Source organism: Phocoena sinus, chromosome 9 (genome assembly GCF_008692025.1).
Source record: "Phocoena sinus isolate mPhoSin1 chromosome 9, mPhoSin1.pri, whole genome shotgun sequence".
In the NCBI taxonomy this organism is placed as follows: domain Eukaryota; kingdom Metazoa; phylum Chordata; class Mammalia; order Artiodactyla; family Phocoenidae; genus Phocoena; species Phocoena sinus.
Window position 1 is genome coordinate 58,933,215 of NC_045771.1, and position 27,431 is coordinate 58,960,645.

A 27,431-nucleotide genomic window follows, 5' to 3' on the forward strand; every position below is an offset into this window, starting at 1 on the left:
GTATTTACTTCTTGAATTTGCTTAATTTTTAATGAAGTTGAGAATCTTTACATCATTTATTGATATGTCTTTGTTGAATTCTCAGTTTCCTTTCCCCTACTTACAGATGTGGTTGTTTAAGTTGATAAAACCCTTTTTATATTATGAATATTCATGTTTCATTTTGATATTTGGCAATATAGTCTCCTAATATTTGACTTGTTTTGTAATTTCATTATGGTATATTTTGTTACCTAGAAGTTTTTAGCATTAATTTTTAATCAAATAGTTTACTCATTTTCTTTAGGATTTCTAGGATCTACGGCTTTTTGGGAATGTCCTCTCTAGCCTGTTAAACATTGTCCCATATTTTCTTTTAGCAGTTTAATAGTTTATAATTTTTGTTCTTAACCAATGTTAAGTTTTACTTTTTGTTAATCATATGAAATAGGAATCTTTTTTCATATGGATATCTCATTCTTTCCCTACTATTTATTGAATAGACCACCCAAGCTAATTTGAATAGAAAAGTAGAGGAGTGAAACAGAATAGAGTACAAAAATAGATCTGTCTTGGGGCAAACTGCACTGCCTTAATAAACGAAGTTTTATTGTATGTTTTGGTATCTGATAGGGTCTATTTCCATCCTTATTCCTTGTTTGCTAGCAGCTTGTTAGTTTCCATGAAAAATGTTAGTGGGATTTTAATTTTGATTGCCCTGAATTCATAAATTAAATTGGGGCAAAGAGACATTTACAGTAATTTAGGATCATAGAGGTTTTTACAATATTAAGGATTTTAATCCAATAACATAGTATGGCATTACACTTATTCAAGGCTTTTTAAATTTTTCAGTTAAGTTTTATAGATAAAGGATATCCTTGCACATTTATAATCAGCAATTCTTGAGTGTTTTATAATTTCTGATCTTTTCTGTTATATTTTCTAAAGCTGTTACGGGCTTTTTTGGTAGTTTTGAAATTCTGTTTTCACTGAACTCTTGTTCATTCTAACAGTTTTTCTGTTTAACCTCTCGGATTCTCCAGGTAAACAAAAGCTTAATTTGCAAATAATGAATTCTGGCTTTTCTGTTTCATGTATTTATAGGTTTTACCTATGTGCCCACATAATTTACCAGACTATGAACAAGCTGAAGATGAAAAGTATATTACATTATTTCTTCTCTACAGAATTAAATGGTGCTATGGTCATCTGATTGCTACATGCCTCAAACATTATTTAAAGTACTGTTTTCCAATATGTAGTCATATAGTTAGTTTTCTGTTTGTTTTATTTAATTTCTGGTTATCCCCAAATGGACTTTATAAACCAGACTGATTGGGGAAGGACATTTGATGTATACACACATTTTTTAATTCATACATTAAGTTGGTAGCAAAATTGTTATGTTCCCGTATGAATATCGTTTGAATCCTTGTTTAGCAATCATATACTTGAACCTATTAGCAGAAGTAGACAAGTGGCAAACATCAATGGAATAATTTCCGGTCATCTCTGCCGATAGTTTCCAGGACATGTACGTTCCAGATCCAAGTAACTTTTTTTGTATGTTGTTAAAGTTTGCTCCCCTAGGCATGCTGCACTGTGGTCCACTCAACTGTCGATGTTTTCCAAAAGATACGGATATAGATTTTTTCTAGTGTCTTATATTTGAAATATACATTCCACCTCTTCTACATTTGAATATGTGAATCTTTGTTTATTTAAGATTCAACTCAAATATTTTCCCCTCCATGAAATTCATGACAATAAAAATTTACTTGGTATATTCCTTTGTTACATCAGTTATTACATATATTTTAGTTTATTTTGATTTCTGTGTCCCTACTGAGCTGTGAGCTACTTGAAACTGTACCTTCTTCAGTGTCTAGCACAATGTCTGGCATAGAGTTGATTCTTTGTAAATTTTTGATGAATGAATAAATAAGTGATTACCAAAACATATAAGGGAAGTGAAAGATCAAACAGGCTGTCTAAGAGGAAGTCATAAACCTGACAATTTAAGAAAAATATTGGAAGGTTCTATGGAAGGGGCATAGGAAGCATATTTTATGAAAAGATTAATTTAAAAGGTACAAACCCCATAGTTTAGAAGTGTTCGTTTTGATGTAGAAATGTTTATTGTGTTGGAGAAATGTGGTAGAGACCAAGTGAATGGTACAAGGCTATGAAAACATGTTGAGTTTTATAAAAAAAAAAAAAAAAAGAAAACATGTTGAAAGTCAGGAAGAAAAACAGTTATGCATTCTGGTACAAAACCTATAAATGACACGATTTTGAGAAGTATGTAGAATTAGGAACCACACTACATCTGTTTCTTTGTACGCAGTATATATTTCTGGTTTATAGGTTACCATATACAGCATGTAAGAGTTGCCAGTTTTCCAATAATATGAATGTAAAGCACATCTGGACTAGCAGGGCCAGCTTTATAGGCAATAGACTTAATTTCTTTCATCTCTGACCTTCTGTCCTGCTTTCTATTGATGTTTTTATTATCACTTTGTAAAGTATATATTTTTAAAAACTACTCACTCCTAGATTTGGGAGGATATGACAAAGTTTTGTCAGGCACAGTCTAGATACTTCATAATTGTTGAATTTAATTGAAAATGTCAGTTTTTATCATGCAAATTAATTAGGCTTGATGAATTATACATTTCTTTTTAAAAAATATTCTTCAGTGTATTAAGTGAGGGGTTGTATACCTATTTCCAGTTACTTTTCAAATAAAACAAATATTTCAGCAGAAAGAAGATGTACAGCTACATCTGAAGACCACATTTAGTAGTCTTTTGAATGATTTAGGTCAGAAAGAAAGAGCTACCAATATCCTGTTTGTTCTGCAGCTCTTGAGCAATATTTTGATAGTCATTTCATTAAAAGGTTCAATGAGGATTTAATTTATATCTACATGGAAGTAAAATGAGAGATGACAAATGAGAACTTAACACAGCCCAGTACAGAATAGAAGTCAGTTTCAATGATTCTGTGTTTGAAATATAATTCTAATAAAACCAGCACACTGCAACATCAGGGCTTGTATAGGTCATAGCATGAAATGGGTTCAGTGTGGGTATTTGCTTCGGTAAATAAAGCCTGAAGATGCTTTACCTTAATTTTATTGCAGCTAATATGGTATACTCTGATTCTATAAAAAGTGATAAATGTTGCTAACCATATAATGTATTCTGTGGCTAATGTTGTCTCTCAAATTATTAAAAGTGGTACATTTTTTAAATTAGTAAGTTATTTTTAGTCTGATTCAGTTTTCCTTTTCTTAACATCTCAGTTGATTTTATGACAAAACAGTTGTTTTGAAGAAATTCTTCGTACAAAATTTTTAACTTACGTAGTTTTGGATATGTAGCAGATTTTTTTTTTAATCAAGAAAACTGTCTTTTCTAGATCTTCATCTTTTTGTTGATATCTTACTACAGGTCTTCAGCACATACTCCAATGAAGACTATGACAGGAGAAATGATGAAGTAGACCCTGTGGCTGCTTCAGCCGAGTATGAACTTGAAAAGCGTGTAGAAAAGCTGGAACTTTTCCCAGTGGAACTAGAGAAAGGTATATGAGCTCTACAATGTTAATAATATTATATTGCTATGTTAATAATGTAGAAATGACTTTATTTTCCCTAAGTATAGCCTTTTTCCCCCCCCGAAGGATTGGATAAAGCTTTATTTCTCATGGAGGGTTTTATTTATTAAATTTCAAAAATAGTTTATATGAATTCTGTATAGATGGTGGATTGAAAGACTCCTCCCTTACGCACTCCACTGAAACCCATCTACTTTAGTTTGCTGGGTTGGTGACTAGGAGTAGGGAGGTGTGAGTGAGGTCTGATGTTTTCTTGGTACAACTGCAAAGCGCTGGTGCAGGTGAGGAGTCCAGAGAGAGCTGCCGTAAGTGAGAGCTTGGGGCAGGTGGTTGCTTTGGGGATTTTTGGTGGAGGGAGAGTGGTCATGGTTAGATTCTGAATGTAGTAGATAGGGGGAGTGCTGGGCCTTTAGAAAATGGTGGATTTTTGGAATGAAGGCAGTGGAATCCTCTTCATCTCTGAGGGGAGAAAGCTAAAGGAAAGCAGGGAGGACAGGAGCAGAGGGGCTTGCTCCTGATTTTTCCCTGGAATCACAGACTGCCTGCTACAGTAACTGGGGACCTACGGGACCAGAGCCTGCTGTGTTTACCATCATAAATCATCACCTGGGAACTGAACTAGGACCTAATGAACAGAAAAATAGCACATCTCAGAGAGCTTTGGAAAAAAGCAGAACAAACAGATGACAACTTGAATAACAAAAAAACCCAAAGAAACCAAATAAAGATGTTCAAGTGTGGCTTTAAAAAGACATTCTTAGGGCTTTCTTGGTGGTGCAGTGGTTGCGAATCCGCCTACCAACGCAGGGGACACAGGTTCGATCCCTGGTCCGGGAAGATCCCACATGCCGCGGAGCAGCTAAGACCGTGCACCACAACTACTGAGCCTGCTCTCTAGAGCCCGCAAGCCACAACTACTGAGCCCACGCGCCTAGAGCCCGTGCTCCGCAACAGGAGAAGCCACCGCCATGAGAAGCCCGCACACCACAACGAAGATTGGCCCCTGCTCGCCGCAACTAGAGAAAAGCCCACGTGCAGCAGCAAAGACCCAACACAGCCGAAAGTAAATAAATAAAATAAATAAATAAGTAAAAAAATATATATAAAAAGACATTCTTAATTAAGCAAATTAACAACAAAAATATTTATTTTAAGATTAAAAATTTCAGTAGAGGAATTGAAAAGGTTATTGTTGAGACTCAAATTGGTTATCTAGAAGGTCAAACATAAGAAATGTCCCAAAGTAATTTTCAAACAGAGCAAAAAATCCAAGAAAAATCATGAAGGAGACCCAATATATAAGTTGTAATAGAAGGGGAAAAGACAGTACAGGACAAGAGACATATTAGACAAAATAGAAGAAATTTTCCTGAGCTCAAAATATATCTGAACCTCATAATTTAAAGGTCCTAGCCAATTTGTTGCAAGTGAAAGGACTTTAAAAAAAATTCCCATACTCAGACACAGCCTGAGAAAATTTTAATCTTCAAACATAAAGTGAAAATCTTACAAAATACCAGGCCAAAAGCAAACAAAGAAGCAAAGGTACTTGCAAAAAGGTAGTTATTAGACTAGCATCAGACTTCTTATATGTAACACTGGGAGTGGGGAGGTATGTATGATTTCACACACCACTGAGAAGAAAAAGGATAATGATCCAAGAATCCTTTATCCATCCCAGAATATTTACCTATCCTGGTGAAAGAAAGAAATTTGCTTATATGTAAGGACTTAAAGAACATATCTCCTTCATAATTCTCAATTAGCAAGGAGGAAAAGAAACAAAGAACAACTTGTTCAACACAGCAAATGTTAGGGAAAGAGAGTTGAAAACTATGTAAGTATTAAGCATAAAATTGCTTGGATGAAAAATATGTAAAGAATACCAATTATTACACTAAACAACACTGGCCAATAATTGTTCCTATAAAAGACACTTTCATTTGAGGTTAAAGAGAATGTAAGAGTGAAGCTTACACTTTTCATCCATTTAAAAATGTAAAAACCATCCTTAGCTTATGGCCCATACAAAGACAGCTGGATTTGGCTGTGGGTCATTGTATTGCTTACAATAGCAAAAATGAGAGCAATCTGAGTAATCATCAATGATAGGAAAAGGTATATAAATTGTAGCATATCTATTCCATAAAATATTACTCAGCAGTAAAAATGAAGGAGCCACAGTTCCATGTAGCAGTGTGTTATGATTCTTACAAACATGAAATTGAGGCAGGGTGGGAAGCAAATCACAGAAGAAGCCATTCAGTACAATTCCATTTATTTAAATTTAAAAGCCAGGAAAAATTAAACAGCATATTCCTTAGAAATACACAAATAAGTAGCTTTAAAAAGTAGTATTAAGAAAAGGGAGGAATGGTAGCACCATGTTTAGGATAATGGTTACCAAAGGAAGAGTTATGATTTCAGGGAGGCTTACATTAGTGGGCTTTTGGAGTATTTGTAATGTTTTCTGTCTTTGTTAGGACATGAATGTTTGCTTTATTTTTGTTTTACGCAATGTTTTGTAGGTAAATGTTTTTATAAACTCTTTTGTTTGTATGCTACATTTCATAGTAAAAGTTAAACTAGAAAAATTAAACTAGAAGAGAACTAAATGAAGTAGTTATTTTTAATTTTTTGAGGAATCTCCATACTGTCTTACATAGTGTCTCCAGCAATTTACATTCCCACCAAGGGTGCACAAGAGTTCTCTTTCCTCCCCATCCTTCCCAACACTTGTTATCTCTTATCTTTTTGATGATAGTCATTGTAACAAGTGTGAGGTGATATATCATTGTCATTTTGTAGCTATTAAAGCTGTAAAAGTTGTATTATAGCTATTAAAGATACAAGATCTGAGCAAATAGATATTCTGTATTCTTGGATGAGAAGACTCAGTATAGGAAAGTCTCTCCTATTCTGTCTTCTATACCTATAAATGAATAAATAAATTTAATGCGGTTCAAGTACAACTGCCATCAGAGTTTCATTGTTAGAGGGGATTGCATAATACAATACTAAATTTTATATGGAAAAATACAGACCTAAGGGAAGTGTGGAAAAGAATGTGAAAGGATTTAACTTCCCAACTATCTGAATGTAACGTGAAGCCTCTATAATCAGAACAAATTGTATACGTATAGCAGTTGATCAGTGGAACAAAATACAAGGTCCAGGGAAAGCTGTACGTGTGCATGAGAATTTAATGACATGACACGTAAGACACTCTAATTTAGAAGTGACAGGGTGCTTTACTATTATTAAGCTGGAAAACATCATTTTCATTATATCATATATAAAAATAACTCTACGTGAATTACATAATAAAATATTAAAAATGAGAAAGATATTTGATGAAAATTTATGTCTACATTTATCATCTGGGCTTGTGGGAGGAGGGGCTTAACCAAAATGGAAAATCAGAAATTATAAAAGAAAAGATGGACCAGTTTACTCATTCAAAATGTTAAACTCTTAAAGGCAATATTGTCAAACAAAGCCAAGAGATAAGTGATACATTTGAAGGGGGAAATATTCATCACAGATGACATGGAGTTAATAGCTATAATATTCTAAGAGTCTTCGGAAATGATGAGGAAAAAAGAGTCAGGCAAAACTCATTAGAAAAATTGGCCCTTTACTTCAGAGGAAATCTAATGGCCCAAGTTCATATGAATACAAGCTCAAATCTCACTAGCAATGAGGGGAATGCTAAACTAACATGAGATTTTTTTTCCTGACCTCCAGAGGGTGGTGATAACATCTTCCTAACACAGCCTTATAGTTGTTTCCATCTTGTCCTGGCTGCTTTGCATGCTTAGTGCTCTGCCTGTTCCTAGGAGAGTATATACAGAGGAAGACAGGATGGCTCCTGGGTTCTTGATGGTGCAACCACAAGAATCAGGGCCTTGAAGTTGTGGCTTGGACTTAACCCATGCTTGACATCTCAAAGAAGCTGTACAGAGATGAGATTAGTCACCTGGTCTCTGTGGGTTGATTGTACTCTTTCTTTAATTTTCCTTCGGTTATCACCATGTCTTTCACGTGGTCGGCAATGGAATTGAGGATGGCTCAAGCTGATATAATAGTTTTGCCCACAGTTGGGTTTTCAGCTTTGCAAATCTGAGTAATTTTCCAGTTAGAGCATCAAGAGGAGCTATGGAAGGAAAGAAGATAATTTTACTAAAGCCTGAGTCCAGGCAGGGAAAATGGATTTAAAAACTCAGATATAATTTTCATGCAGGTTATTTGCAGGAAGTAACTATTATATTTAATGGCATGATAGTATAGAGAATCAACATTTGAGGGGAACCCTTTCGATATACTGAGTATGGGAACTCAACATTGGCTTGACACGTGATAATTCATAATGAAGAAAAAGTCCTATAAATACAATGAATATGAATAAGAATTCAGCTAACACTTAATACACACCAGAGATTTCATACAGGAGAGAAACCCTATGACATTTTTCAATGTGGAAAAGTCTACAGAGATCATCTCTTAAACTACACAAGAGCAAACACACTGGAGGAAGAAAAAAATACTTCTTTGAATGTAAACACTGGGAAGGCTTTTGGTCATCATTCATCCCTTTATCAACATGAACAAGTTCACACTCTAGAGAAACCCTATGAATATGATGAATATGTGCAATAATAATAATTCAGCAATACAGCTAACCTTCATATACATAAGAGAATTCATGTGGGAGAGAAGAAACTTTATACATGTGACCAATGAGGAAGAGCCTTCGCACAGATCTAACCTTCATGTGCGTAAGAAAACTCATTCTGGGGAGAAACTCGAAAACTGTAATGAATGTAGGAAAGTTTTTAGCAGGAGAATGCCTCTCGATGAACATGAATATCTATACTGGGGAAACGATTAGAATGTAATAAATATGGGAAATGACGTGTGCAAATATTCTAAATGTAAGGAAGGAAGGAAAGTCTCCAGTGATCACTCATTTAGTCAGCAGTTCTCACACTAGATACCTGTGCCTAGAATCAATGAGGACGTGCCTTCAGCTGGGGATCACGTCAGACATTTCCTCCAGGGAGAGCACTCTACATAGCTTTCTTTAGCACACAGCTGAGCAAACACATCACTTTTGCCAAATGACATACTTTTAAACATATGTAGAATAAAGATGTAGGATTATGAGTTGTACTTAGAAATACTTAAAGCAGAAGCTGGCAGTAACTAATAATCAATGAGATGAACCTTATTCAAAAAATTACTAGTTGAGGGCTTCCCTGGTGGCGCAGTGGTTGAGAGTCTGCCTGCCGATGCAGGGGGCACGGGTTCGTGCCCCGGTCCGGGAAGATCCCACATGCCGCGGAGCGGCTGGGCCCGTGAGCCATGGTGGCTGAGCCTGTGCGTCTGGAGCCTGTGCTCCGCGACGGGAAAGGCCACAACAGTGAGAGGCCTGCATACCGCAAAAAAAAAAAAAAAAAATTACTAGTTGAGAATACTTAACAAATTAAAGGTTATTGCTAAAAAGGCTTTTAAAAGCATCAAGTATTCTATTGAGCACATGAGCCCGTTTTCCTTTAACATTCCACCACTGCTGACTAGCCAATACCATCTATTTTTTATGCAGCTAATACACCATTACTATAAAGACTTTGAGACTATCAGAAAATAACTTTGAATGTTAACCAAAAAATGTGGAATGCACATAGTGTATCTTTTATTTCATTAATGTTAAAATATGTGTTCACAGAGAGGAGAATTGGAAATATGGATTTGTAAGTGAATTAAAGTGAATTAAAAAACATGTATTGTTCAGAGGGCCAGTAAAATGGAAACAAAAGTGAATGCCTGTTAGTAGAGAAATGGTTGGATAAGTTACGACAGCTTCTCACCATGAAATATGCATTATAAGTGATTTAAGGCTATGTAAGTTGATATCCATGCGGTATCATTGGATTAGAAAAGTAAGCTGCAGAGAGAAGTAGGTATAATATGATCTTGTTTGTGTAAAGAAAATAAGAAGGAAAATTAAGCCATATATAATATGTATATTTAATTATATGCATATAATGTATATATCGTATCTGATGATACGTTTATATGCTTGTATAGTAGGACAGAGGAAAGTACTGAGAGACACATACCATCTTATTAACATGAATGGGAATATGGACCAAGTAAAAAAGAAAAGAAGACCGCATAAATAAAGGGGAAATTCCAGATATATTATGATCACATTTATTTAAATTATATATATATATATATATATATATATATATATATATATTTGAGGATGTATGGTCTGTGCTTAAAAATATTATTTAGTCAGGCAGACTGATTGCTCAGTAATATTACCTTTTTGAGGGATCACAATGGAAGAGCCACTGGCAGTAGTAAAATGAGACTAAACTAATGAGCCTTTTGAGGGGTCTAATTTGACATCCTTGCTCCCCAGCATAGAATAAAAATTCTGTCAGAGGAAGCATATCAATATAGTTCACAAAGAACAAAATTAAAAGCAGCAAATAGATCTCAGCAGCTAATTGTGGACGAGTGTAAAACTTAGGTTGTTTCATTTTTTTTTCCTTTTTCATAGATGAGGATGGGCTTGGTATAAGTATTATTGGAATGGGTGTTGGAGCAGATGCTGGACTTGAAAAGCTGGGAATATTTGTCAAGACAGTGACGGAAGGTGGTGCTGCTCAGCGAGATGGCAGGTAAGCCAACTACTGTTGTTAATAACTCAAATCTCCTAGGAAATGTTTCTGGGAATTTCTTTCAATGGTAGCTTTCTTTTGACTTTTTAGAACAGAATTTCAGAGTGTGTCTCAGATGTGGAAAATGTTAAAACACTTGAATTACTTTCTGATTTGCAGGCAGAATACATTCCTTTAATGTATATTAGATAAATAGGTGGATGGATCTGTTATCTGTATCTGTCTTTGTATCTATCCATTCATCTATCTAGCCAGTGGAAGGTGAGCAGAATCATGGATGTGTATCACTTAAGAATATGTACTGTGGAGATCAGCATATAGTTTTCCCTTCAGAGGTATCAAAACAAATAATAATAGTTCTGGCACTTCTGAAAATGACAGAGGTAGGAGGGAAAATAGGAACTAATTCTGCAATGATGGTAATTCTGGAGATCAGTGTCTCTCAAAATGTGTTCTGTCTAAAAACACAGGTCCTTGAGTGCCACCTAAATCTGGAATTAAAATCTCTAGGAGAGGGTTAAACATCCACCTTGGGTAATTTGGATGCACACCAGAGCATCAGATGGGCATTGTTTTATGTCTTAGCTTTCATCATCTCAAGCTACAAGTATCTTTAAAGATTTGATTAATCCTGACCCTAGGCTCCTGATGCATCAAGTTGGGGCTGAAACAGAAATAAAAGTAGACTCAAAAATATGAGTGCCAAATTCAAAGAAATGTCATCTTATTTTTTTTAGGAACATTGAATAACTGGCTTTGATTTTTTTCAAGGTTTAAGTATGTATCACTCAACCAGCTTATCCAGAAATAATAAACCATGTTGAAAATTATTTGTGAACCTCCAATGAGACCAATAGTAGTATTATTTGTTTCATAATTTTAAAAACATATTTATATACACAGATGTTTCCCAAGAGGAACTAAATTGATTTATTTAAATAGAAAGCCACGCCTTCAGTACCATCTCTTTCTATGTGGTTAGGGACCACATCTTAGCCAGTAGCCTTATTTGTATTCCCATAACACTTGAACAGAGAAGGTCTGAAATGAATGTTTTGAGTGAATGTTCAGCTGAGTGAATGTTTATCACACTTAAAGAAAGTGAGATATTAATATTTTGTGTTTAAAAGTAATTTATTAAGTCTTCCTCCTTTTCAAAGTAGTTAAGGAAATAACCTCTTTGCTCCTTCAGTGAATTATATAATGGTAGTAGTAAATATTTCCTATTATTAATTTAGAACCTTTCTTCCAAGTGAGCTAAAATTTGTTTGTAAAATCTGTATCTTTTTTCTTCATGCTTTGTGAAAAACTTAAGTCATTCTAAAGTGATAGGAAATAATTCTTACTGTTAATATTCAAACATATTAAATTATTATAAATCACCTCTCAAGTAAATGAGCCACAAAGCCAAGCCAAACTACAAATTGATTAAAAGCAAAAAAGTAGAGAATTTTGTATTCATCAGTTAGTCCAATTCCCATTGTTCTAAACTCAGAACTGTTTGTTTTTCTGTCACTCATTTTTTAAATTAGGTTTGTTTTCTATTAACCTATTTACTGATTTGTTCTCCTGTGTAGTTAATAATATTTACACTGATATGAGAACTTTGCTTTATCAGTCCCAGTGTGCATTTCCTCAGTCCTTCTAAATGAATGTTTACCTAGTACAGTAATCCTGCTGTTGTTATAATAGATGCTTAATAAATGCCTCAGTGAATATATTAAAGAAGACAACTTGATGTAATGAAATGAGCAGAATCTTTGGGATCATGTGACCAGGAGTCTTAATTTCATACCCTCTACTTACCAGCTAAGGGATATTGAACAAATTACTTAATTTTCAGGTTTCTACATTGCAGGATTTTTGTATGCATTAAATAAGCATGTATAAATAAAAAACCTTCCACAGTGCTGTTTGTGTATGAAGCTGTTCTTGACTGAAGTAGGCATAAGCTTGAAATTTATTAAAAATAGTTATTATGGGAAGTCTTATGAAAAACTATAGAAAGATGTACGAAATAGGTACAGAATCATAAGATTTTGGTGGTCAGAGGGACTTTAGAGATCTTTTCCATACCTTTCATTTTATATGAAAATTGAGTGTGTGTGTATTTGAAAATAAGTGGTCACATTATTACACCTATGGCAGTGTTCACATCTTTTATTGGGTTGGCCAAAAAGTTCATTTGGGGTTTTCCGTAAGATGTTATGGAAAAACATGAATGAACTTTTGGGCCAACCAATAAATTATTACACTATTATTACGACCATTATGGGTATGCTCATTTGCACAGTATTTTAATGTTTGCTATTTAAAGGTATCAGTAATTAAAAAACTACAACTGGAACACTTGGTTGCTGCCTACAGTCAATAATCTTCTAAAGTTTTGTTATGTATACTTACTGATACAGAAAGATACTGTGTTAAGGATTCACAAAACAGTATGATTAGTATAATGCCATTCTTGTGTGATATGTTTTCTATTCTTTCATCACTCCCCCCACCTCGCCCCCATCTCTCTCTGTTCTCCTCTCTTTTTTCTCTTTCTCTCTCTCAGAAAACTGGATTTAATATACACCAAAGTGTTTGAATGGCTCTAGTCCTGTGTTTCTTTTAAAATTTCATCTAATATGGAATATTTAATTTGTATAGAGAATATGTAATATTTTTATATATTTTAACCTGCAACTAAAATTAATTAAAGTTATCACATGTGGCCTTGGAATTACTCTTCCAGACCTTAGTTGTGGACAGAATTAAAGTTCTGGTTAGAGGTCCTTTAGCTTTAAAAAGATTGAGTCTGTATTATAGCTTTCTGGCTTGCTTCTAGTCTCTTAATAACTCTACTTAAGAAAATGATTTCAATTTAATCTCAGATTTGGGCAAACTTCCTTCAAGGTATGTCAAATAAACAGGTATATAGAGAAATTCTTTTCTCCTTCCTCTGCCCATCCCACCCACAATACAAGAAGCCATTTTTGTTGTGTTGCTTTTACCCCTTCCAAATGTCTCATAAACTCATCACATTTTGAGTACTTCTAAAATTTTGCCGTGGATATTTATCTCCAGTCATCTAGTATAGTTAAAAAGTTTTGAGTCTTCCTTATTATTTGATATGATGTCTTAACATTCTAAATGTCTCTTCACATCTGTCTGTATCTTTTCATATGACACCTGAAACATAGGGGGTGCTCAATAAATATTTGTTGAATGAGTGAATACCTGTGCTTTAATCTCTTTCAAGACATTTAGTACTGGGACCTAACATTTTTCTGTTCTTTTCTTCTCCTTTTTTTTGGGCTACTTTGCCTCTTATAGTTTATCTTGTAATTTAGCTGAGTGGCATGATAGCCATTTACACTTTCTGTGTTAGTTCTAAATTTTTATTAAAATAATACTAAATATATTAACCATTAGTTTTTGCTGCCATAATTTTATGAATGTACACAGGACACTTTAACACACTATTTCTCCAGTCCTCTTTAATGAATCTATAAAGCAAAATGAATTTTATAATAACACAATTGAAAACGCTGATAGTAGAATAAATCATGTGGATGGTAACTGACAAAAGATATTAATAATGCTGGGCTAAAGAGGCAAATTGAAAATGCATTTAAAATCTGTTTTGTTTCTGGCTCCTTATGTTTGTTTCTCAAGCTTTTGCTTGAGAACACTGTCATTTTAGAACACTGTCCTGTTTATTTTTCAGTTTTTTGGAAAAGATAATCAAATTTGAACTTAAGGTGCAATGTAGTTTATCCTCATTCACGTGTTGGTTTAAATGATTTTAATCATTTTGAACAATCTTTCTGGTAACACTAACATATAAAACAGATGAAGAATCCTATTCTTCTGCTTACCCTGCAGCAAACTCTCCCTCCTTGCAGGACCTGTGTGTCCCCATGAGGTATCCTCAAGCCTGGGACAGCCCTGAATAGGAACTTCTGTTTTCATGTGTCCATATATCCTAATTCCTTAGTCAATGGTTTCCTCTCTGCACACACACTCTTTTGTCACTCTTCTAATTAAGCATCTTCACCCCTTAGAGAGTTTTGGGATATTACTGCTCTGATATGTATTTTCATATGCATTTAAAACTTTGCTATCTAGCATTTTGGGGAAAACTCTGTGTTGTCCAGTGTTCATTAATGTTGCTTCAGCTCATTTCCTTTTCATTCATCCTTGGTTGCTTTGTTGATATAAGCCCTGTGAGGTAGGATTTTTGTTTTTGTTTCCCCATCCCAGATACATCATGTCAATAAATAACTGCCCAGTAACATTAAACAAACTCCAGAGTACTCCAACTTAGATATTTTTACTAGCCTTACCCCCACTGATTCTGGTTTTTAGATTCAGAATTGAGGGATTTCAGAAATATCAGACTGAGGTCGAAAAGCAGTCCGTATTGCACACTTGTGTTTATGAGCACATGGAAACATTGAAGAAATGGCCAGGACTAGATGCCTTTTACAAACTAGCCAGCTGCCTTCCTGTAAATTCCATTCCAGTAGACAGTGTTTCCAGGGGAAAACAGGCTATTTCCTCTGCTATTCTGGAAAAAGTTGGGAAAGTCTGTTACCTGTATTCTTTCTACTCTGGGGTGGTCTAATGCAGAGAGCCGTCCATTTAATTTTTACCACCAGGACTCATCCTTTGTCTTTTCTGTGCTTCTGATTATGAACCAAGATTTGAGAGGTATTACCAACTACTACTAGTGAGATTGCATCTAAAAGTTACCTTCTCTCAGGGTAAGAGATTGAAGCAAAGTAGGTATCAGATGCCAGAAAACTTTTCCCTACCGTAATAACCACTTATGTAGTAAGTACCCTGCTGGTTCATGACCTTGTGGTTTGTAGGGTCAGTCCATGGTAGCAGTAACCCTGAACAGGTGCCCTTTTTTGTAACCGATATTATTTACTCCTATCACCCCTGTCCAATCGTTTCTACGTCTCCTCCTTCTTCTGCTCATTTCTACAGTTTCTTGAGTTTGTCTCCACATTAATCACCACACAACTTACCTCTAAAAAGTAAATTGAAATGCCCTTCAAATAAAATAGCAAACTCTGTAGAACTTCCCTCCCTCCCTCCCTCTTTTCTAATTTAAAGGTGGCTTTTATTTCCTTGTTGTAATTTTGTATCAGATTTTCAAATCCGTTCTTTAATGAATGTATCACTTTGAAATGAGAAAAAAAGTTTTAAAAATTAATACCCTTTTAATGAAAATAATAATCAAATATTATTGAGCTCTTTTTCATCCCCTTAATGCTTGCTGTATTAAGGCAGGCAGGAAGAATTATGTAGGATCAGAAACCTGCAATTTAATTGTGGGATGCTCCTTTCTTACACTGGGCTCTGAATGCAGAGAGCAAATTCAGCCAAATGTCTGTTGCCACTCTTCCTGTTGCATGGAATGCTTTAAAGCTCGACTATCTTCTTGTCTTCTCAGTGACCAGGACCAGTGTTCTTTTTTTTGGCTGTGTTGGTTCTTTGTTGCTGCGTGCAGGCTTTCTCTAGTTGAGGTGATGAGGAGAGCGGGGGCTACTCTTCATTGTGGTGTGTGGGCTTCTCATTGCGGTGGCTTCTCTTGTTGCAGAGCATGGGCTCTAGGCGTGCAGGCTCAGCAGTTGTGGCTTGCGGCTCTAGAGCGCAGGCTCATAAGTTGTGGAGCATAGGCTTAGTTGCTCCGCGGTGTGTGGGATCTTCCAGTACCAGGACTCGAAGCTGTGTCCCCTGCATTGGCAGGCAGATTCTTAGCCACTGCGTCACCAGGGAAGCCCAGTACCAGTGTTCTTCATTCCTTTGTGGAGTCCGTATTTCCACCTAGCATCACTTTTCTTCTCCCTGAGGGACGTCCTTTATATCACCAGGTCTGCTGGTGACGAATTCTTTCAGCTTTGTTTATCTAAACAAGTCTTTGTTTCACCTTTGAGTTTTTAAAATATATTTTCTCTTTGTATAGGATTCTAGGTTGACAGGTTTTTTTTTCCATTTAGAACTTTTCCCAGATTTTTTTTCTAATTTTAGGCTCATGGATGTGCATGAACATTGACACAGATGAATTAAGAAAATTAGGAAGTGCTATAATATAAATATCAATATTGTTTATTTTCTGCTTAAGTTAATGATAAGCGTTGTAAAATTTCTATTGAAAACCAGAAGCCCAAAACCATTTGTATGAGTTCTCCCATCCGTTACTTTTTTGAGAAAATGTCTTTTTGGCTTTGGGTTAGAAGTTATAGATCTTTGAGTCCAGAACCTTTTGTCTAGTTATTTTATGGTTATTCACATATGCATCTTTAATAAAGAACAAGGGACTGTAATGCCTCAGTCTAGAGGAAAACTTTTTAGACTATTTCCACAGTCACTGTAAAATGCCATCATCAGTTGTCAAATAAACATGTGCTAATTTTAGAGAACATTTTAGAGTTATAAATGTAATACATGTTCATGGTTGAAATTTTGGAAAATGTAGAAGAATGTAAAGAAGAAAATAAAAGTCTCATGTAATCCCACCATGTAGAATTGACCACTCTTAAAATCCTGCTGGTGAATTTTCTTCCAGAGTTTTTTCTGTGCGTATGCCTTTGTTTACTTACTTAACAAAGATTAAAATCAGTGAATATATAGCTTTATGGGGTTTTGTACATTTTATTCATCAAGATAATATTTGTTGAGTGCTTACTATATGTCAGGCAATATGCTGTGCTCTTTATATTTTGTATCTTATTTAATCCCTCTAATAGCTCTGAGTAAATACATAAAATTATTGTTATTTCTGTTTTAGATATAAGGAACAGTGGCTCCTCTTATATAGTCACAGCAAATAAGTGGCAGAGCCTGGCTATGAGCTTTCTCTTATTCCTTGTGTCTGTGGGCTTCTTTTAGCTGATCTTTCCCATTTTATCCTTATCCTGGTCCCAAGATTATTCTTCTGCAACTGTCACTCTGTTTGTGCAGCGCTTTTGAATAACAGCATATAGTTGATCTACATTTTTTTGCCAGTCATAACCCAGGATCTTGTTGACATTGGATACCAGTGTTATTTCTTAAGTACCTACTCTCTACTTTACTCAGGAAAAGTACATTATTGTCTTTGTTAGTTTCCTTCCCCAACCTCCTTGCACATCTGAGTCAAAATAATAACTACTAAAACTACAGTATATTAAGGCTGTATGATATGTCAATTACTGCCCTAATCCTTTTACATACGATTTTCTTTTTTTTTTTTTGGCGGTACGCGGGCCTCTCACTGTTGTGGCCTCTCCCATTGCGGAGCACAGGCTCCGGACGCGCAGGCTCAGTGGCCACACGGCTCATGGGCCCTCCGCTCCGCGGCATGTGGGATCTTCCCGGACCGGGGCACGAACCCATGTCCCCTGCATCGGCAGGCGGACTCTCAACCACTGCGCCACCAGGGAAGCCCTTACATACGATTTTTGCTGATCTTTACAACCAGCATACGTGGTAGTTATAGTAGACCTTCTCTAAACTAAGGATTAATTGTTTCAGGAATTCATAGTTGAAGAAACTTAAGGTTTTATAGAAAACTGTGGCGTGAGGTAAATGAGTGAAAGCATATAGATAAACTTTTGCTGAAATAAAACAATCAAAATGCATTGTAAAGAAAGAGACTGTCAATTACACATTTTAAAATTTTGCTATAATAGGTATAGTATCCTTAATTTACATTTAATATTTTGCATGCTACATACATTTAAATAGGATATCCCTTTCTAACCCCCATCCAGCATCAGGAAAATGGTTGTAAGTTTGTTCTACCTTATTGGTAGTGGTGTGCATTTTAAGTGGCATTTTTTTCCCCAACCCATCATCTTTTCTTCAAATACTCATTGCTTTTCTGGTTTTGTAAATTTGGAGTTGTTTACTACCAAGGTCTGGGACTCTATAGCTCAAGCCATCCATCTCTCTTATTCATTCTTAACTTTCACTATGCTTGCAAGATAGGAGGCTAGGTCTGGGTTTACTTTACCTCAGATTTCTTTCTCTCTTTCCAAGGCTCCTTTGCAGAAACTTTCACTCCCAGTCTGCCATCTACTTTCTCCTTCTTTTCTTTTTCTATCTTTCAGCAATTCCTTTCTGTGTTTCTCTACATCACACAAATTTAACAATATTAACAACATAGAGATGAGGAAACAGCAGTCGGGACTTCTTTTAGATTATCAGTAAGTGAAAGCTTGCTTTGGGATTGAAATTTAGATCTGAGTGTTCCAAGGTTCACGTTTTTTTTCTTACTGCCACATTTCCTTTCATCCTCTTCACCCTACCCAGAATCATATTTTTCTCAACATTTTATTACCTTCTACTTCAAGGCTAAGCTTAGTATCCAGTTCCTCAATGAAACCATTTAACTGCCATTAGTTGAGCCCAGCTGAACTCTTGGCCTCTGTACCCTTAAATGTAATAGACTGTAGCACATGCATTTGTGTTTGTTTTTCATCATGTTATGTGTATGGTGTATCCCTGGATTCATTGTTAAATCTATCTATCTATCTATCTATCTATCTATCTATCTATCTATCTATCTACATATATAACTGAATCACTTGGCTATACACCTGGAACTAACACAGTATTGTAAATCAACCAGAGTTCAATTTAAAAATGCAAAAAAATTTAAAAAGGAGTATCAAACAATATCTGGTAGCATCAACATTACGTGGGGGTATAAAATATAAGATCTAGAAGAGGTTCAAGAATTTTAAAAATCGTTAGGCTTGGATAAGCAGATAATTCCTCAAAGAGAAGAGCTGGGCCTTTAGGAGAAGGCTTTTGAGAGGGTAGAGAAGGGATTTTTGGCAAATATTTTGTAAAAGGTACAAAAGCACAAATGTGAACAGTCTTTTCAGGGTATGGCTTATCTTAGAGCTTTTAGTTATGTGAGGATGTTGTTGGATAAAATATGAAAAATGTTGAGATGATATTAGGGATTGATGGTAATGTGATATTTGGTTAGATAAATAAAGGGAGACTTAACAGTGTTTATAGAATAGAAGGCTTAACATTGTTAAGAAGTCAGATGTCCCCATATTTATCTGTAGGTTCAAAGAAATACAATAAAAATCTCAGGAGACTTCTTTTTTTTGGTAGAAATTGACTAGCTGGTTCCAAAATGCATATGGGAATGCAAAGGACCTAGAATAACAATTCTGAAAAAGAATAAAGTTAGAGGACTAACCTTACCTTTCTCAAGACTTACTACAAAACTTCTGTAACCAAGGCCATGTGATATTGGTATAAAAATAGAAACAGAGATCAGGGAAGTAGAATAGAAAGTAAGGAAAGGATTGAGACAGATATAGTCAGGTGATTTTCAGTAAAAGTGCCATGATAGGGCTTCCCTGGTGGCGCAGTGGTTGGGAGTCCGCCTGCCGATGCGGGGGACGCGGGTTCGTGCCCCGGTTCGGGAGGATCCCGCGTGCCGTGGAGCGGCTGGGCCCGTGGGCCATGGCCGCTGGGCCTGTGTGTCTGGAGCCTGTGCTCTGCGGCAGGAGAGGCCACGGCACTGAGAGGCCCACGTACCGCAAAAAAAAAAAGTGCCATGATAATTCAGTGGTAAAATGTACAATCAATAAATAGTCCTACAAGAATTAGATATCCAATATTCTGTAATAACCTAAATGGGAAAAGAATTTGAAAAAGAATAGATATAGATTCAGTATATAACTGAATCACTTCACTGTACACCTGAAACTAACACAACATTGTTAATCAACTATACTCCAATATAGAATAAAAATTAAAAAAGAATTAGATATCCATATGGAAAAACAAAAAATCTGAACCACAAACCTTACCTCACCCCATATACAAATTAACTCAAAATTAATCATAGGTCTAGACATAAGAGTTCAAACCATGAAATCTCTTAAGAGAATACGTAGGTGAAAATCTTTGTGTCCTACCATTAAGTAAAGATTTTTGAGACAGGACTCAAAGCATGGACCATCAAAGAAAAAACTGATAAACTGAACATTATTAAAGTCAAAACTTTTGTTCTTTGAGAGGCACAGTTATGAAATGATAAAAGGAAGCTATATAGACAAGAAGAAAATATTTGTTAAACATTCATGTGAGGACTTGTGTCAAGAATATGAAGAACACTTACAACTGAATAACAAAAAGAACCACAACTCAATTTTTAAAATACAGATGAAAGATTTGAATGGTTATTTTGAAGAGAAAAATATATGAATGGTCAATAGCATATGAAAAAATGGTCAACATCATTCGTCAGTAGAGAATACAGATTAAAACTGCAGTGAGATACCACATCTACTAGAATGGCTAAAGATAAGAATGCTGACAATATAAAATGTTAGCAAGGATGTGGAGAGATGGAACACTCCTACATAGCTTGTGGGAACAAAAAATTTTTCAGCCACTTAGGAAAACAGTTTGGCAGTTCTTTTAAAGTTTAACGTATACTTAACCTTTCAAGCCAGCAATTCTACTTGTTGGTATTTTCCGAGAAATGAAAATGTATGTCTACATAAAGACTTATATGTGAATGGCAACTTTATTCATAATAGACAAAATTGAAAAACAAATGTCTATCCTGTGCTTTACTCCATAGCTTCTGAATGAGAATTTTGGAGGAGTGCAACTTGAGGAATCTTTAATTTTCAAAATTGCTCCATTCTTCCATTGCAGTTAGGCAGTTTGGGAACTAGTGCCCTAGACTATCCTATCCAGCATGGTATGGCCACTGCTAGCTCATACTGTACTTTTGTGCAAATTTGAAAAATATATCTCTCCCCTCCTCCCTCCTAGGCACTAATCTACTTTCTGTCTGTAGAGATTTGCTTCTTCTGGACATTTAATGTAAATGTAATCATATAACATGTGATCTTTTGTGATGACTTTTTTCACTAGTATAGTATTTTCAAGGTTCATTCATGTTGTAGCACCTATCAAATTTCATTTCATCTTATTGCCAAATAATATTCCATTGAATGCGTATGCCACATTTTGTTTATTCTGGCACCAGTTGATGGATATTTGGATTGTTTTTACTTTTTGGCTATCTTGAATGATGTTGCTTTGAGCATTCACGTACAAATGTTGTGTGGCCATGATTTCATTTCTCTTGAGTATGTAGTTAGGAGTGGAATTTCTGAGTCGTATGGTAACGCTAGGTTTAACCTTTTGGAGAACTGCTGGATGGTTTTCCAAAGCAACTGCATCATGTTATATTGCTACCAGTAATTTATGTGGGTTACAGTTTCTCCACATCTCATGAAAACTTGTAATCTGTCTTTTTTTTTAATTGAAGTATAGTTGATTTACAATATTATAGTAGTTTCAGGTGTACAACATAGTGAATCAATATTTTTATAGGTTATGCTCCATTTAAAGTTACAATCTGTCTTTTTTTTTTTTTTTTTTTTTTTTGCGGTACGCGGGCCTCTCACTGTTGTGGCCTCTCCCGTTGCGGAGCACAGGCTCCGGACGCGCAGGCTCAGCGGCCATGGCTCACGGGCCCAGCCGCTCCGCGGCACGTGGGATCCTCCCGGACCGGGGCACGAACCCGCGTCCCCTGCATCGGCAAGCGGACTCTCAACCACTGTGCCACCTGGGAAGCCCTACAATCTGTCTTTTTAAAAAAATTTTATTTTACACTGGAGTATAGTTGATTAACAATTTTGTGTTTAGTTTCAGGTACTACCTTTCTTTTGATCATAACCATCTTAGTAGGTGTGAAGAGGGGTCTTATTTTAGTTTTGATTTATATTCCCCTGATGGCTAATGATGTTGAGCACCTTCTTCATATGCTTATTTGCCTTTTGTGAAACTTCTTTGGAGAAATACCTATTCAGATCCTTTGCTCACTTTTTGAAATTGAGGTATAATTGACATATAACATTATATTAGTTTCAGGTGTACAACATAATGATTTGATATTTGTATACACTGTGAAATGATCACCACAATAAGTCTAGTTAACATTCCAACACCAAATGTAGTTGCAAATTTTTTTTTCTTTTTTTTTCTTGTGATGAGGACTTTTAAGATCTACTCTCTTGGCAGCTTTCAAATAGGCACTACAATATTATTAACTATAGTCACAATTCTGTACATTACATCCCCATGACGTATTTATTTTATAGCTGGAAGTTTGTATCATTTAACCCCCATCACCCAGTCTGCCCATCCCCTATCCCCTACTCTCTGGCAACCACCAATCTGTTCTCTGTATCTGTGAGCTGGTGGGTTTTCTTGTTTTGTTTGTTTGTTTTGTTTTTTAGATTCCACATGTAAGTGAGATCATATGGTATTGAATACTTTTCTTTGACTTATTTTTAAGTTGGGTTGTTTGTCTTTTTATTATTGGTTTGTAACTGTTCTTTATAATATTCTAGATACCAGCCCCATATAAGATATATGATATTTAAAGTTTTTATTCCAATCTATGAGTTACTGCAAATTAAAACCATGATAAATATCATTAGATACGTATTAGAATGGCCAAAATCTAAAATGCTATCAACATGAACGCTGATGAGAATGTGAAGTAAAAGGAGCTCTCATTCGTAATTTTGTGCTGTTATCATTTCAAACTGTACAAACGGCAAATGGCTTCTTAACTGTCTCATGATTTCAGTCTCTCTCTTCACTGTCCTTCTCTTCCTTTACCCCTAATAGAGAAACATATTAGCAGTTCTCAAATATATGAAGGGCTATCATAGAGAAAGGAATTGACTCGTTCTATGTAACTCTGGTAGTAGAAGAACTACACTCTTTTCTTCTAAATTATATTTTGAGTAAGTCCTTCAAAACTCAGTAAGTTTTGGGCTTCCCTGGTGGCACAGTGGTTGAGAGTCCGCCTGCCGATGCAGGGGACACGGGTTCGTGCCCCAGTCCGGGAAGATCCCACATGCCACGGAGCAGCTGGGCCTGTGAGCCATGGCCACTGAGCCTGCGCGTCCGGAGCCTGTGCTCCACAACGGGAGAGGCCACAGCAGTGAGAGGCCCGCATACCGCAAAAAAAAAAAAATGTTGTCAAAATGCAGCACATTTTATAGCATCTTTCTGGCCCCACATGGTATAAACCAAGGTAAATAAAAATCGCTTCTTTAAACCTTCCTCAGCTTTCTCCACACGCTCAAGTTTTGATCTTCATTATGTTCTTTCATATTCTAAAACAGGCTGATACTTTTGGACTAAATTGCTATTCATTCTCTTGAAAAACAGAAATTCATTCCATTACCTTACCTACTCATTTTTTTTTCTATCGCATTGCTGTTAGCATAGTCTTAATTACTCATTTTAAATTTAACTCATAGTCTGCCTAACCACCTTCTAGAAGCAACCTTCACTCATAGATAGAAAGTTGATAATAATCACCTATCATACACAAGCAATTTAACAGACTAACAAATACAATTTTCTACAGCCACATGCACTATTTTTACATATTCTTAAAGTGCAAGAATAAACACGTTCATTAACATGATGCAAAGTTATATTAACTTTGTAACATTTTAACATAAGGAGAGTTGTATATATTAAAAGCTTTATGACCAAGGTTTTGGAAATAACTAAGAATCTTGGAAATCATGTTTTAAGCTGACACTCTATAAAACATAATTACCATTGATATAAAAGTTTGTTAGTATTATGATTCAGTTTAGTTGAGCACAATTTTATATTTTTTATGCTTTTTAAACTTTATGTAGAGGTACTTAATTTATCTGATCAGTATTTGTATCAGAATTTTAGGAAGTTCAGATTAACTGGTCTCTTCAGAAAAATACAAACCCACACCTTTACAAAATCATGGAGAAAACATAGATAGGTATTTTAAACCAAAATTATTTAGTTAGTCTTATTTGTCCAAAGACTCACTTTTATTACATGAACTTGGTCTCTTATATGAAAATACTTCTGAACTTCTAGCAGAATCTCCAAGAAGGATTTTTTTCTTAAACGTCTAGCACATTTAAACTCTCATTAGATACTAAAATATAAGATTTATGAAAGTGCTTATTATTCTCTATGAACCAATTAGATTTTCGCTCCTTTAATTTAAGAGGCTTTATAATTTAGTTTATTAATACCCTTCTAAGTTAGGAACATACTTCATACGCACACAGTGAGATCATGGGTTCTCTCAATTACAGCAGCACAGAGAATTTGTAGCCTCAGTTCTGCAACTTCAGAAACAGGTTAAGTAATCCAAGAAACAAAAAACTCACTAGTCAAGATTCAAAGAGCTTTTTGCTTTCTAGTGTTCATGAATTTTTTTTAATGAAATAGTTTGAGATCACAAATAGACAAAGAAATTAAAGGATAGCAACTCAAATTCTTTATCTTCTCTTACATGGGAGATAACAGATCCCCATAATCCCATTAGAAGTCTCAAATGGTCAGATTATGAAATTACACTCCCAGTCATTTCTTCTACCAGTGGGGAATTATTTATTGTTGTTGTTGTTGTTGATGTCGCTGTTATCTAGTACAAACTAGGTCCAGAACCAACATGGCCAAGAACCAAGAAAAAAAAAGTCAAAAGTACTGAATTAGAAAAAAACATGATAGCAAAGATAAAGTTCTGTTGCTGCGTTAGACTAACTCTGGGGACAAAACAAAAGTCCATGAATGCATTTCTGTGGTAACACAATTGAATTAGTTTTGTGAATCCACTCTGGCCTCTTATGGAAACTCCAAAGCTATTATAGGCTAATATTCAGAGTTTAGCAGATGACTCATAAATATAAAACGTACATGTATCAGACTTTATTCAACTCACTAATTAATGAGAGAACCAGTGAGATGGTAAGTGTGGTTCAAAGAACATTTTAGGAGTAGGTGTTTACATGAAAGTTAATAAAGTAATGTTAGAATAACATTGCTAAGATAGATACAAAGCCAGTTAATATTCTACAGGGAAATAAACCATGACCTATGGGATTATCTTTAATAACAGAAGAAAAGTATCTGATTTTATTTAGGACAAAAGTCTACAAATTAACGTTCTACTTTAGTATATCTCAGACTTTTAATCAATTTTAAAAACAGTAGATCAATTAAAATACATTCCCCCAAATTATCCTTGGTTGGGCCTGTTTAATAATGTATGTACATGACATTGAAACAACATACTGCCTCTCCTTTGGTTTTTATTTCCAAGCTTTAAATAACTTTTCTTAATACATAGCAACAGCATGTGATATATACAACATCTGCTCAAGATCATTATAGTAGCAATTAATTTTTATTGATGGGAAGAATCAATATGATAAAGATTCAGTTTTTCCCAAACTAATCTTAGAAATCAGTATAATTTTATTAAAACTCCAAAAAATGTTTTTAGAGAATTTGGCAAGTAAATCCAAAACAAACTATGAAAAGAAAAAGCCCAAGAAGAGCTCAGAAAATTTTGAAGACAATGAACTAGGTAAAGGGAATTACCCTATGAAATGTCAAAACTAATTATGAAACAATGTAAGTGTGCAAAAATAGACAGTCAAGTAGAAACCACATTGACGCACATTTGAAACCTGACAGGGGCAGCACTGCAACTCAGTGGATAAAAAGTGGACTGTTAAATGTTGTTAACCCAATTGTTTATATACTTGGAAAAAATAAGAAGATTGTTAACACATATCATAATAAAAAATTATTTACAGGTGGATAACTAAAAATGCAGAAAAGCAAAATTTAAGACCTTTAAAAGAAAATATAGAATGTTTTTATAACCTTGAGGCAGAAAGGGATTCCTTAAACAAAACACAAAAACTACCTAATATAAAGCCAAAATTTTAAATATGATTATATTTTTAAAAACTGTTCTTCTTAAAACCACCATTTCCCTCAAAAATGTGAAAAGATGACCTACAGATTGGGCCAAAGATATTTGCAACATATTTAATTAAGAAAGTGTTGGTATACAAGATAAAGACATCTTATATAAATCTATGAGAAAAAACACTCAACAAAGATTGGTAAAAGGTTCTAACAGTTTTCAGAAGGGGACATTATGACTCATAAACTTACGAAAAAACATTGAACCGCACTATAATCGGGGAAATGCAATTAAAATCACATGATACCTTTTTACAATTATAAGTTTGGTGGTATTTAAAGGGTCTGAATATACCAAGTATTGGTGAGGGTGTGGAGAGACTCAGAACCTCTCTACAGTGCTGTTGGGAATTTGCACTGGTATAAGCATTTTGAACTGAAATGTGTCCGTTTGCCAAAGTTGAAAATGCCTGTGTTCTTTGACTCAGAAATTCTGTTTCTAGCTATATATCCTGGAGAAACTCACACATGTACGTAAGGAGACATATGAAATTAGTTATTACATCAGTATTCATAATAGCTAAAATTCAAAACAATACAGTGCCCATCTGTAAAATAATGGATGAATATATTTTAGAATATTCATGAAAGATAATACTATATGCTTGTTAAACTAGGTTATCACTTACCGACTTCTGAATTAAGTTGGCTTCCTATTTAGACCTACCAGAACAGAGAATAAAAATACTGCCAATCCAAAAAATAAATTAATTAATTTAATTAAATTAAGTAAAATAAAATGAACTAGCTAGAATTGTATTTATAACCATGGATAAATCTCATATATAATGTTGAGTGAAGAAAACTAAATTGTAGAAAGAGAGGTATATTTCATAACGTTTGAAAACTGCAGATGTACACATATTGTGCCTCTTCACGTGTATGTATTATTTATATTTCAAAGCATCAGTAGAAAGGCTAAGCATCAAAATTAATGATAGTTACTCCTGTAGAAGCAGAGAAGGGAATAGAATTGAAGACAAATAATAATGGGGCTTTGGCTTTTTTGTAATATTGTTTTTAGAAAAAAGTCTGACTCAAATATTGCAGTGCCGGGATTTGATAAAGTTGGGTGTTGGGTACATGAGTGTTTATTATCTAATTCCCTCTGCATTTCTCCATGATTGAAATACTTCATTTTGAGGAATAAAAAATGGTATATATAAAACATGTATATAACTTTAAAGGCATTATATGATAAACTACAATAATACTATATATAGCTCCTAGACATAAATAAATATACATACACACACACATACACTCATGTATTTCTGTTTTTCAAAATAATTTTTCTGTTTT

The 27,431-nt window shown here is 34.9% G+C and overlaps 1 protein-coding gene across 3 annotated transcripts in view; it reads left to right on the forward strand.

The window, feature by feature from the left end:
- The window catches only part of PPP1R9A (protein phosphatase 1 regulatory subunit 9A), a 318,841-nt gene that overhangs the window by 169,975 nt on the left and 121,435 nt on the right, over positions 1 to 27,431 (forward strand). For all 3 annotated transcript variants that reach the window (XM_032643664.1, XM_032643666.1, XM_032643663.1), the window contains exons 3-4: positions 3,441 to 3,573; positions 10,181 to 10,301. In XM_032643664.1, the coding sequence (XP_032499555.1) occupies positions 3,441 to 3,573; positions 10,181 to 10,301 (254 nt within the window). The remainder of the gene's footprint in view (positions 1 to 3,440; positions 3,574 to 10,180; positions 10,302 to 27,431) is intronic.